Source organism: Struthio camelus, chromosome 5 (assembly GCF_040807025.1).
Source record: "Struthio camelus isolate bStrCam1 chromosome 5, bStrCam1.hap1, whole genome shotgun sequence".
Classification (NCBI taxonomy): domain Eukaryota; kingdom Metazoa; phylum Chordata; class Aves; order Struthioniformes; family Struthionidae; genus Struthio; species Struthio camelus.
Genome location: NC_090946.1, coordinates 80,833,090 through 80,845,535, shown reverse-complemented (window position 1 = coordinate 80,845,535; position 12,446 = coordinate 80,833,090). Strand labels below are relative to the sequence as shown.

Genomic DNA, 12,446 nt, shown 5'->3' with positions numbered 1-12,446 from the left:
AACAAACAAACCCTCCATCTCCCAAATTGGCACTTTTATTGTTAGCCCCTACCGCAAGCAAGCGGTTGAAATGAGTTTTTTTGCTTTTCCGTGCCACGTGCGAGTTATATATTAAAAAAAAACCCCAAAACAAAAGAAAAAAAACCCCCCTCTGTGCCGCCCCATCCTTAGCAAAACGGGCACCGATAAACCAGGCTGACCAGCGACGACAACGGCGCAGCGCGGCCAGCCGGGTCCTCCCGCCAGGGCCGGCTCACGGGCAGGACGGCGGCGCTACGCACGGCCCTCCGCCGCCGCCGGGCGCCTCGTGCTCGGCCCCGTCGCGGGGCTCGTTGGGCGGCGGGATCTTCAGGTCGGACGGCTCCACGCGCCAGATGTCCCGGGCGTACTCCTTGATGGTCCGGTCGCTGGAGAACTTGCCGGCAGCGGCGATGTTCCTGACGGCCGTCCGGGTCCACTCCTTGGCGTTCTGCCCGGCGGAGGGGGGGGGACCCGTCGGCGCCGGGGACCGCCGAGCCCGGGCTGGCCGTCACCTCGCCCCCTCCACCACCGCGGGGTGGTCCCCTCCCCGTCCCCCCCCTACTCACCAGGTAGAGCTCGCTGACTTTTTCCTGACATTTGACGTAAGCCTCGTAGTCGGCAAAAACTTTAAACCTGCCGCAGGGAGGACGGGGCACGTTAGCGGCGGCGGAAAAAGGTTGGGGGGGGGGGGGCTCGCGCCGCCCTCCTTCGGGTGCTCGGCCCGGCTGGCTGTTACGGGGCCGCGTCGGAGCCTGAAGGCGCAAGCCTCCCCCCTGCCCCGAGGAGCACGCCACCGAAACGCTTCCAGAGCCCTCGGCTGCTCAATGCTCCAGCCATAAAAGCCCCTGAGAAACCCCAAAGCTCCTCTCCGGGAAAGGCGGTGCGCCTTAGCCCGAACGCTGCCTGGGCGCCAGCTCGCCACGGCCCACGCGGAGGGAGCCGTTGGTGCTAGCGGAGCATTGATTGCTCTTCCACGTGCGCAACGCCGGGGCTGGAAAATGGGACCGTCTTAGACTAGCGATTGGTAGCCCAGCACGTGCTGTGCTTGGTGGTGGTTTTGGCACCCAGGTGCCGGGAACGCCATGGGGAGACCTGAGGAGGTGCTCCCGGGCGGCGCTGAGCCTCACCGGTCATGGTGGAACAGCATGTCCACCACGTCTCTGAAGAGCTCGGGCTCCTTGGGTGAGAAGAAGCCGCTCTTGAGCTGGTCGATGGCCTGCTGGAGCTCAGGGAGCTTGTCGTAGTACTCCTGGGCGTTGTACCTGGGGGCAAGGACACCGTCGGACCCCCCCACCCCGCACCTCGGCAAGCCCTGCGGTGGCTCTGGCCAGGCGACGCTGGCGCCCGTCTCCCCAGCCCTCACCCCTTGCGGTCCAGCTCCGCGACGTCCTCCACCCTCATGCCGAAGATGAACAAGTTCTCCTCCCCGGCCTCCTCGGCCATTTCCACGTTGGCTCCGTCCATGGTGCCGATGGTCAGCGCCCCGTTGAGCATGAATTTCATGTTGCCCGTACCCGACGCTTCGGTGCCCGCCGTGGAAATCTGCTCAGACAGGTCCGTGGCAGGAATCACTGCCGATGAAACACACGGAAAGGGGTTTGTGGTTACCGGCGCCGGCGTTGGGCGCAGCCTGGCCACAGCCCCAGCCTCGGCGACGCTGCCGGCAGCGCCTTTCCGCAACGCTGGCCGCGGCGCTGGCTAGCTCCCCGCAGGGGCTCGTGCTCCCCGGGGGCTGCCGTGGGCTGAGCGGGTGCAACGGGGAGCTCGGCCCTCGGGTCCGCCAAACGCAGCCCCGAGGAAACCCCGCTGCTGTAGCAGGACACGCAGGCGTGAGCTTCCCCAGCGATGAACCACTAAACAACGCTTCCAGAAAAGGTGAATTTGAAGCTTTATCTCTTTAGACGGGCATCCTGCAACTCCTCTAGCTAGGTGCGAGGGGATGTCCTGGCCTGCGCAATGCCCTGGGGAGCCGGAGGGGTTGCAGCCGCCAACTCCCTCCCGCCTCTCCACTCGTACGATCTGAACGTGAGGCTCCTGGTTGAAGCACGAATTAAATAAATTGCATGTTAGGGAAGACTGGGCTCTGCTTGGAGGTCTCCGAAAAGAGATTGCTCCTCTCTGCAGGTCTGAAACATGATCAGCTTTAAGACGTTTCTACTGTTTCAGCTCTACCGTCCGATCTGCCTCCGCCTCCCTGCCCAGGGAGCTGCGGCTCGCCAGCTAGCGCGAGAGGTTTTAGCTCCCTCCACGCTCCCGATGACGTTTAAGCGGCTCTGGGGCAACAACCCACGCAGGAGCCTTGCTTTGCTTTTAAACAAGGCAGAAGAAGCTGAATGCTAATGCCAGCTTTTGGTCCAAGTTAAAGCAGAGCACATCCATAGCTCCAGCTCTTCAGAGCGAGGCATTCGCTGCCCTTGCCGCTCGGTATATACTTGTGAGGAGCAAAATTTGCACAAACAAACCCAAATCCAATGCTGGGAGCAGTGCTGAACGAAATCAGACCTGCTGCGTTATAATGACGAAGCCTTGGGCTGCGCTGGGGAGCGGCCACGGGGCAGACGCCTTCTCCCCAGACACTACCCCGGGGCGCGCTACCTTTCTCTGCCAGTGAGACTCTGTAGTTCTCCAAGAAAATGACCTTCAGCTTGCTTCCCACCACGGGGTCATTGTTCACCACGTGCGCCACAGCGTTAATGAGCTTGATGATCATCTTAGCCATGTGATAGCCCGGGGCAGCCTAGGAGAAAAGCTTTTCCTGAGGATCCCCTTGCTCCCATGCACCCATGTTGGTACCGCTTGGTCCTGCTCCCACCGCCCATCCAACCCACACATTGCACCTTCTGCCTGGTGCATCTCCCTGCCAGCGCGAAGCCTTTTGGGGTTTGCACTGCTCCAGGCAATAGGGTTCTGCTTGGGTTGAACCCACCAAGTACGGCCCCAGTGTTTCCCAGGTGAGCTTAAGGCACACAGCCCCAGGAGGACATCTCCCTTAGGACATCTCCACAGGCTTCCTCCAAAGTGCCTAAACTCCCCATCTGACTTACTTTGCCCCCGATGATGACCGTCCTGGGCACAAAGAGCTTTGCAGGGTCCCTCCGGATGCCTGGGGAACACAGAAGGTGTCACCCATTGCCTTAATTACAGCTCCAACGGGGGCTCGCGCACCCCTGGGGCAGCCCATCCGCTCTGGGCATACGGCAGCGGCTTACGGTTGTACATGGTGATGACGTGCAGGCAGTTCATCAGCTGCCGCTTGTACTCGTGGATCCGCTTAACGTGCACATCGAACATGGAGGAAGGGTTGATCTTCACCTTGTATTCCTTCTCGAGGAAGAGTGCGAACTTCACCTTGTTCTCCTGGCGAGGGAGGCGGTGCGTCAGGACCCGCAGGGCCAGGCTCGCGCCGCCCTGCGCTGCCCCGTGCCCCTTACCTGCTTCACTTTGGACACCTCCCGGATGAAGATGTCGTCGTTCACAAACTTGTGCAGCTTGGTGAGCTGGCTCAGGTCTTTCACGTAGTCCTCCCCTATTTTCTGCAAGAAGAGACCAAGCAGGCGCTGAGCGCGGGGACGTGAGCAGCCGCGCTCACCCGGCGCACTGCTCCGATCCACCACAGCCGGCATCTTCTATGTCAGCGATTTGGAGGTGGCAGGAAAGGACTCGGAGGAGATGTGAACAGAGTTTGACCATTTAAGAGACTTACATGCTCACATCAAAACTCAGCAGCATAGGCATGGGCTCTCTTTTCAGAGTCAGCTCCTCCGCAAACGTGGCCCGTGGACCCCCCCAAATCCACTCCACTCTTCCCATGCCACCCTGGAGCTGGTACCTCTGCGATGAGCTCCGCCAGCCCCGGGTTGCAGAGCAGCAGCCAGCGCCGCGGGGTGATGCCGTTGGTCTTGTTCTGAAACTTCTCCGGCTCCAGCTCAGCAAAGTCCTTGAACCTGAGAGCGTAAAAGATGGTTGCTTTATGCTGATGTGCTCATGGGGCCAGAAACCACTAAAACGCTTTCCTCCAAGATGAGAAAACACGAGGTCAGTCTCCAGCTCAAAGCACGGCTCCTTGACCACTCAGTTCTCCAGCCCTGGCCCAGTGCAGAGGACCTCACACCATCGCCTCCTCCTGCCCCGCCGTCCCCCACTCACACTTGAGTCTTGACTATTTCGGAGTGGATCTTGGCCACGCCGTTGACAGCATGGGAGCCAACGATGCAGAGATGGGCCATGTTGATCCTCTTGGTGCCTCCTTCCTCTATGAGGGACATCCTCCGCAGCCGCTCGACATCGTTGGGGAAGAGGGCTGCGATGTGCTATGGGGTGCGACAGGCCAGGCGGTCAGCACCGCTGGCGTCAAGATCCAGCTGTTTGCTAGTGACGCTCAGGGCATAGCCTGACACCTGATCCCAGCTCGGAGGCAGGGCCGGAGAGCTGGACCCAGCTCCAGAGGCGAGCAAAGGCCCGGTCCGCTGGCGCATGAGCCTGGAAGACGGGAACATGGAGCAGCGGGACTAGCCCTGCCATTTCACTGCCATCCCATGGATGAGGATGGTTGGTAGCCCAGGCAGGCTCATTCCAGGTCAAGTGGGGAATCGCAGAGCGATGCGTCCCACCCCAAATATATGGTGGGCGGCACTCGAAATAGCTGCCCGCGCCATCCAGCCACAGACCAGCCATGGTCCTGTCTGTCCATCACGCTAACCCTTGGGCAACGCACGCTGTCCCCGTCACCCTCCCGGAGCAGCGCCAGGGCTCTTACATCCAGGTGCCTCTGGTTGATCTCGTAGATGATCTGCAGGTGCCTGGGGAGCAGCTTCTCCATCAGGTCCACCGGCCAGCGCTCCAGGGCTTCGGGGAGCACCGTGTGATTCGTGTAGGCGAACGTCTGCTTGGTGATGTCCCAGGCCTGCCGTTCGGGAGAACGGGCGGTCAGGGGCGTGGGGAGAGACCCCGCCAGAGGGCCCGGGCAGCATCTCGGGCGCCGCACGGCAAAGCCTTGCCAGCTCCTCCGAAAGCAGCAACACCCAGCACAGCTCCGGCAGGGTGGATTTTGCCCTCATCCCTCTTAAGTAAGGGCATCTGAAGCAGGTTTGGCCCTGCAGGGTGCGTGACTCATTTCTTTATGGAAAGGGAGGTGTCTGTCCAAGTCGATACCTGTTAAACTCAACCTTAGCTGCTCCAAATCACTCTACGGGCCATTGGCAGCTACAGAACTGGTTCCCCAGCTCCTGCTCTGTTTGCAGGAGGAAGCCGTGGGCTACCCAAGGGCGCTTGCACCCTGCTGCTCTTCATCTACCACGAAGCTGGATGCATCCTGGCTGCTTTCGCGCCAAATTTGCAAACGGCAGCAACACTTCTGCATGGTGCAGGAGGCCTTCGCCGAAGCCCTGCCGCTCTCAGGCGCTGGGGAAGGGTTAATTTGCAGGACAGACGAGGGAACGGTCCGAACGCCGGGGTACAAGGGTGCAGCACCCGTTGCACAAGCGGAGCAGGCAACGGGGATGGGTGCGCGCGCGGTGCCGACGCTGCAAACATCTGCATGCACGTCAAGCAGTGGGGCCAGACCCTGCAGCCTCGCTTGAAAGAGGTCTTTTCCAAACCTTGCTCCAAGGCAGCTTTTCAATATCCACAAAAATCCTCATCAGCTCTGGGATCGCCATGGCGGGGTGCGTGTCGTTGAGCTGGATGGCGACCTGCAGAGAGCACAGGAGGGGGTGGCCGGCAGGTGGTCTGCGGGTGCCCCTGCTTCCCCACCGGGCCCCGGCACCACGGCCCGGCCAGGAGACACCAGCCGGACCCGGAGACACCGGCCGGAGCCAGGGATGTGCCCGGGAGGAGGCGAAACGAGCCCCGAGGTTCACGGTGGAGCACATCTGGCTGGTCGGGGGGCCAAACGGCTCATGGGGGCGGCTGGTACCTGCTCAGGGAAGGAATCAAACACGGTCCGGACGCTCTCCGTGCTCCCGAATTTGGAGGCTTTGAAGCGGCGTATGATGTCCTGGAGGGTGGCAGCCACCACAAAGTACTCCTGCTTCAGCCGCAGCTCCTTGCCCTCGAAGAACTGCAAGCGGGACGCGGGTTGAGTGCCCGGCCTCGACAATTTTGGCCGCGGGAAAAGGTGCCAGGGGAAACGGGAAGCTAAGCTGGACAGGCTGCAACACCTAGGGGTTAACTCTAAGGCTAAAACAGAAACGCCGTTCCTTCAGCACGGAAAGGCGAAGGCACTGCTCTGCCGCTGCCAACGCGCAACAAGGTCGCCCACGGCCGGGGAGGCGCGCGCTGCGCTGCCGGCGGGGCCGCGGCGGGCGGCCAAACGCCACCCGACTTCCCGCAGCGGTCGGCCTTGCCGGAGCTGGTCCTGCTTTTCCTTGTTTGGGACTTAAGGGAACATTTCTGCAGGAGGACACGATTAAAACGTTTCCTCCTGGCGATCGGAGGAGGTTTCTCCAGTGCCCGACGGCTCCAGGCAGCCTTCAAAAGGGGCCTCGCCGCTCCGGGAACGGGGCGACTCACGTTGTCGTTGGGGTAGAGGACGCGGGATATGTTCTCCGCCAGGTTCCTGTCCAGCACGGCCTGGATGTAGTCGCCGACGTTGACTGCGGAAGAGGAGCAGGACGGCGTCGGTGTGGCCCCCGCCACCGCCGGCGCGCCCCGGCCCCCGCCGCGGACTCACAGTCGCGCAGGTTGAAGTCGTTGGGCGCCCGCGCCGACCACAGCCGCATGGTGTTGACGGTGTTGTTCATGTAGCCGGGCACAGGGGTGTCGTAGGGCAGAGCCAGCACTACCTAGGACGCAGGCTGGGCAGTCGGGGCCGTGCGCGGGCCGGCCGGCCGGCGGTGCTCCCGCAGGGGCGAGCCCGGCGGTGCGGGAGCCGCCGCGACTTTCCCACGCTCACCGGCGCGGGAACCGCCGCGACTTTCCCACGCTCACCGGCGCGGGAACCGCCGCGACTTTCCCACGCCCGCCGGCGCGGGAACCACCGCGACTTTCCCACGCTCACCGGCGCGGGAACCGCCGCGACTTTCCCACGCCCGCCGGCGCGGGAACCGCCGCGACTTTCCCACGCTCACCGGCGCGGGAACCACCGCGACTTTCCCACGCCCGCCGGCGCAGGAGCTGCTGCAACTTTCCCGCCGGCGCCGGCGCAGGAGCACGCCTGGGGCCAGCCTCTGTGTGCTCCCCCCAGGCCCCCCCGGGCACGCAGAGAGGCTGGCGAGGGGGCAAGTGGGATTGAAGGTGGGCGCGAGGGGTTTCGCCCGGCACGCCGGCCCCTACCTGCGTGTCGACCCACTTGGCGCCGCCGGGGCCGTGCTCCACGCGGCCGTAGAAGTGCACGGGCAGCATGTACTCGGGGCGCGCCTTCTCCCAGGGGTTGCCGTGCCGCAGCCAGTCGTCGGCCTCTTCCACCTGCCGCGGGGAGCCCCGGCGGTTTGGGGGCCGCCGAGCCCTCCGTCGGGGAGCAGAGCTTCCCCCCCGACCCCTCGCCCCCCGCAGCGCCCGGCCCCGGCGATGCACCGGGGCCCAGCGGGGAAGGTGCGCGGCCGGCCCGTGGCGCACGGGAAAGGCAAGCGAAGGGCTGGGCAAGCGACGGGCGAGCCGCCGACGTCCGGCGCCAGCTGGGAAGCGCAGGGAGCTGCAAGCAGCAGGCCCAGCTTTTGGTTTTTTTTCCCTTTTTCTTTCTTTCTTTCTTTTTTTTTTTTGAGGCCAAAAGCAAACCGAGCCCTAGAGGAGAGGACTCGCGAGGACTCAAAGCTCCCTGCTAACTAGCAGAGCATGTCGTAACTCAAACCTGCTCCTCTCCCTGCTGCTTCGGGCGAGGGATTAAAGCGTCTGCCTGCAAAACCGCGACACAGGGCCGCGCGCCCAGAGCCAGCCGGGCTGGGGGACGAGCTGTCGGCCCCAGGAGGCCACGCAACGCGCTCGCGCCAGCTCGAGGGGCCAGGCGGCTTCAGGGAAACCTCCAGACATCCTTAGAGCATCCCCGCCGCCTGCCTGCATCCCGCTCCGGCGCCGCGGCCGCAGCAGCCCAGCCGTTCCCAGGAGGGAAGCGGAGGGCTCGCGCCCCCGGCCGTACCTGCCACCCGTCCCGGATCTTCTGGTTGAAGATGCCGTACTCGTAGCGGATGCCGTAGCCGTAGGCGGCCAGCCCCAGCGTGGCCATCGAGTCGAGGAAGCAGGCTGCCGAGGGCGACCGAGCGGGGCGCTGAGCCGGGCTGCCCCCCGCGAGCGAGGGGCTCCCCCCCGCCACCGGGAAACGCCGCTGCGCCCCGGCCACCGCCTTCTCCTCTCCATGCCAAGCCCGCGCGACCGTGGGCACATCACGGCCCCGGGGAGGGGGGGTTTAGGTGCCCCCTTGGGGGTGTAGGTCCCACACCTGGGGACCCAAGGCCACCAGGGCTGGGTCCCACCACCCAGGGCACGAGGCCGCCGGGGGCCTTTCGGGGGGTGCCTCACCAGCGAGCCTCCCGAGACCGCCGTTGCCGAGACCCGCGTCCTCCTCGATCTCCTCCAGCTCTTCGATGTCCAGCCCGAGCTAAAGGTAGGAAGGAGAAGGCGACGGGCTGGAGGCTTTCGAAGCGCCCGGCTCGGCGCCGGCTCCCGTTTCGGGCAGGCGGCGTTCCCGCGCCGCTTCCCGCTCTCCCGTGCCCGGGCGCAGCGCCGGCCCCGCTCGCACCCCGCGTCCCGGCCCCACGGCCGCAGCCACCGCTCCCAGCCGCCTCCGTCCCTACGGGCCCCGAATACCCCTCCTGGCCAGTCTTCTCCTGGCTTTTCATTAGCGGCAGTTTCGGCTGAGAACCCCGAGAACCTTTTATTCTAGAAATACTGAGCCCGCGGTTCCCGGGGGCTCCGCGCACCCGGCACGGAGGACGTCCCTGGCGAGCATCGCCCGCCGCACGTGCCCTCGAGAGCAGCGGAGAGACCCCCAGGCAGCGCAGCCCCTTCCCCTCGCCCAGGCGACGGCCCCGGCCTCTCCTCCTTCGGAGGGTCGCCCCGGGGGCCTTGCCGCTGCCCTCTTGGCAAGGTTAACAGATTTAAATAAATAAATAAAAAGAAACTGCTCTCCCTTTGAACCTGTTTGTTTGAAAGCCGTTGTGCAACCGCTGGAGCCGGCTGGGCACCGCGCGGGCAAACGGCCGGGTGGAAAGGAGCCACCCGAACCCTTCATGGCCATTTCACGCCGCTCCGCCGTCGGTTACAGCGACTGACGGCCTCGCGTACGTAACTAGTAACTTCGCCGAGGTTTAAGAGCTGCAGGGCCTGACTCCCGCCCCGTCGGCTCGCGGCAGCCAGGAGCGAGTTGGGCGGGCGGCCGGGGCGGCGGGCGAGCCGGCGCGGAGGGGAAGCGGCAGTTTTTGCAAAGACTGCTGATTTCCTGAAAGGCCTGGCCGAAAGTCAACGCCGTCCCCCCCCCCCCCCCACCGTCCGGGGGACGTCGCCCGGCCGCCGCGCTCACCTGGTAAACGGCCTCGTCGCAGGCGTTCTGCAGGCCCAGGTTAACCATGGTGTTCTGCAGCGTCCGCCCCATGTAAAACTCCAGGGAGAGGTAGTAGACGCGCTGGAAGGGAAGCGCGGCGCCGGGCTGAGGCTTCCCGGGGAAGCCCGTGGCGGCCGGCAGCGCAGCGGGGATCGGAGGGGCCGCGGCTGCCGCCCACCCCCCCTCCCCGAGCGATTGCCTCTGGGCGGAGGGCAGAAACGCGCCCCCGGCGCCCCAGCGGCCGGGCCGTCACCTCGAGGGCGCCGACGGCCGCGCCGACACGGCGTTAAAGTTTCCCGACGCTAAGCTAAGCTCAAAGCAGAGCAGGCAAAGGAGCGCCCGGCGCGAGCCTCGAGCACTTCCCGGGCTGGCTCCGGGGGGGGGACGGTCCGCCCGGGCTCAGCACGGGGCCGCCGCCGTCCCCGCGCGCCAGCACCGGCCGGTTCAAGGCAGGATGGAGGCCGGAGGAAGGCGCTGACTCGGTGGTTTCCCGGGGGCGTCTGGCCGACCGGGAGGTTTTAGGGCGGCAGCGGAGGCAGGGGCTGCCGCCGGGCCAGCTCGGGACGGACCGGCCGGCCGCGCTGCAAACCGCCCAAAAGGCAGGCGAGCTGCGCTGCGGCTCTTTCGCGGGGCGAAGGACGGCGGCCTCGCTCAGCCGAGTGCCCGAGCTTGGCAAAGCCTAAGGAAATAGCCTTCGACATCAAAACAATAACGCCCTGTTGGCGCGGCCGGGGGGAGGCGAGGCGGCGAGGTTTTGCTGCCGACGGCTGCCCGGCACCCTGCTCGGCGGCCCCGGCCCCGCGCCGCCCCGGCCCACCTTGGGGTCCTTCTCGTAGTAGTGCTGCTGGGTGCGGATCCAGCGGCCCACCAGGTGGTCGCGCACCGTGTGCGCCAGGGCGAAGTAGTAGTCGCGGGGGGTGGCCACGTTGCGGTCCTTGACCAGGGTGAAGTGGAGGTGGCGGTTGAAGCCCTTCTTCAGCTCGGCCACGTTCTCCACGCCCACGATGCCGCGGATGCTGATCTGCTTCCTCTTCTCCTGGTCCGACAGCGGCCTCGACATCGCGGCGGCCGGAGGGCGAGCTGGGCCGGCTGCTGCAACGGGGACAGCGCGTCAGCCGGGGGCGGCGCGGAGGACGGGGACAGCCGGACAGGGCGGTGGGATGGGGACGGGGCGGACAGGGTGGTAGGATGGGGACAGCCGGACAGGGCGGCGGGACGGGGACTGCCGGTGTCCTTTCCGCCTCCGCCGGGGCTGGCGCCTCCCCGGGCGCCGCAGGGCCAGCCTTTCCGGGGCTGGGGCTCGGGGAGGGGACAGGGACGAGGGGACGGGCCAGCCGCTGCTGCGGGGGGGCGGGTAGGGGGGCAGGAGCAGCGGGGGACAGGGGACGGGAGCGCCCTGGGGGCGTGCAGAGGGGTCCCCCCCCACCCTGGGGACGTGGAAAGGGGAGGAAGTGCAAGGGAGCGGAAATCCTGGGGACGTGCAAGGGGGGAACCCCGGGGGCGTGCAAGGGGGACGTGCAAGGGGGGGTCCCCAGGGACGTGCAAGGGGGACGTGCAAGGGGGGGTCCCCGGGGAAGCACAAGGGGGATGTGCAAGGGGGGGTCCCCGGGGATGTGCAAGGGGGACGTGCAAGGGGGGGGTCCCCGGGGATGTGCAAGGGGGATGTGCAAGGGGGGTCTCCGGGGATGTGCAAGGGGGACGTGCAAGGGGGGGTCCCCGGGGAGGCGCAAGGGGGACGTGCAAGGGGGGGTCCCCGGGGAGGCGCAAAGGGTGTGAATCCCGGGGAGGCTCAAGGGGGGCGTGAGAAGGCGGGGGGGGGCTCTCGGGGAGGCGCAAAGGGGATGTGCAAGGGGGAGGTATCGCGGGGACGTGCCAAGGCCGGGGGGGGGGGGAACCGGGGGACGTGCCGGGGGGGGGGCAGGGAATCCCAGGGCCGTGGCGGGGGGGGGGTGCGGGGCCGGGGCGGGAGTATCCGGCGGACGTGCAAGGCGGGGTGGGGGGGCAGGGACATACCGGGGGGGGGGACACGCCGGGCTGCGCGCAGCCGTCCCGGCGCTGCGCTGCGCTGCGCTGCCGCCTCCCCGGCGCGCTGAGCCGGGAGCCGGGTGCGCAGCGTCCGGCCCCGCGCAGCGCCGCCCCGCGCAGCACCCGCCCCGCGCAGCGTCCGGCCCGCGCAGCTCCCGCCCCGCGCAGCACCGCCCCGCGCAGCGCCACCCCGCGCAGCGCCGCCCCGCGCAGCTCCCGCTCCGCGCAGCTCCCACCCCGCGCAGCGCCGCCCCGCGCAGCGCCGCCCCGCGCAGCTCCCGCCCCGCGCAGCACCCGCCCCGCGCAGCGCCACCCCGCGCAGCGCCGCCCCGCGCAGCACCCGGCCCCGCGCAGCACCCGGCCCCGCGCAGCGCCGCCCCGCGCAGCTCCCGCCCCGCGCAGCCTGCGTCCTTTCCCTGCCCGCGTCTGCAGAGCTGAACCGCCCCAGCAGTGGCCCAGCAAGGAAAGCGGGTCGCTGCGACGGCGAAACCTCGCTGCAGCCCGGCGGGGCGAACACGGTGCCTGCGAGGCCAGGGCTCTGCTGATTCCCAGCGAAATCCCGCGGTGGCCGGCCGGGCTCTGCCTGGGGCACCGCTCCGGGCCGAGCGCTCCGTCCTCGGCGTTCCCGGGGAGCAGCGTGGGAACCGCTCGCGGCCGACGGGGAAAGGAAGGAACGTAGCCAGCCGCCCTAATTTCTCGCTGAACAAATTAAAGGATTATTGTCTGCTTGGGAGCTTAGGCATCATTTCCTAGCAGACACTAACTCTAGGCCGGAGAGAGGCTCGCTGCCTGGAAATGGTGTTCAAGATGGCAAGGACAGCGTGTCCTTTAACTCGCAGCAGTGCTTTAAACCCGCAGTAATTCTGCATTGCGATGCGGCGCGTTGCAACGCTAGCTGCGCCTGCGGGGAGGTGACCACCTCCCGGCC

At 66.6% G+C, this 12,446-nt stretch overlaps 1 protein-coding gene across 1 annotated transcript; it reads right to left on the bottom strand.

The window, feature by feature from the left end:
• Nucleotides 1-13: 13 nt before the first annotated feature.
• PYGL (glycogen phosphorylase L) lies at nt 14-11,681 on the bottom strand. Its single transcript, XM_068947569.1, has 21 exons — nt 11,507-11,681; nt 10,311-10,585; nt 9,473-9,574; nt 8,473-8,551; nt 8,093-8,196; nt 7,294-7,425; nt 6,692-6,803; nt 6,532-6,614; nt 5,936-6,079; nt 5,619-5,711; nt 4,778-4,924; nt 4,168-4,331; nt 3,851-3,965; nt 3,453-3,554; nt 3,231-3,378; nt 3,066-3,124; nt 2,617-2,758; nt 1,385-1,592; nt 1,149-1,283; nt 588-654; nt 14-469 (listed from the first exon to the last, which is right to left on the bottom strand). The coding sequence occupies exons 2-21, from the start codon at nt 10,551-10,553 to the stop codon at nt 254-256; spliced, it is 2,595 nt and encodes an 864-aa protein (XP_068803670.1). The 5' UTR covers nt 10,554-10,585; nt 11,507-11,681; the 3' UTR covers nt 14-253.
• Between the last annotated feature and the right edge of the window lie 765 nt (nt 11,682-12,446).

Excerpts from the sequence above, each read along its gene's own strand:
- PYGL (XM_068947569.1), bottom strand. The coding sequence starts at position 10,553 with ATGTCGAGGCCGCTGTCGGACCAGGAGAAGAGGAAGCAGATCAGCATC. Across the intron at positions 8,552-9,472 it reads GCGACGAGGCCGTTTACCAG|CTCGGGCTGGACATCGAAGA; the intron begins GTGAGCGCGGCG and ends TCCTACCTTTAG. Across the intron at positions 2,759-3,065 it reads CGGTCATCATCGGGGGCAAA|GCTGCCCCGGGCTATCACAT; the intron begins GTAAGTCAGATG and ends CTTTTCTCCTAG.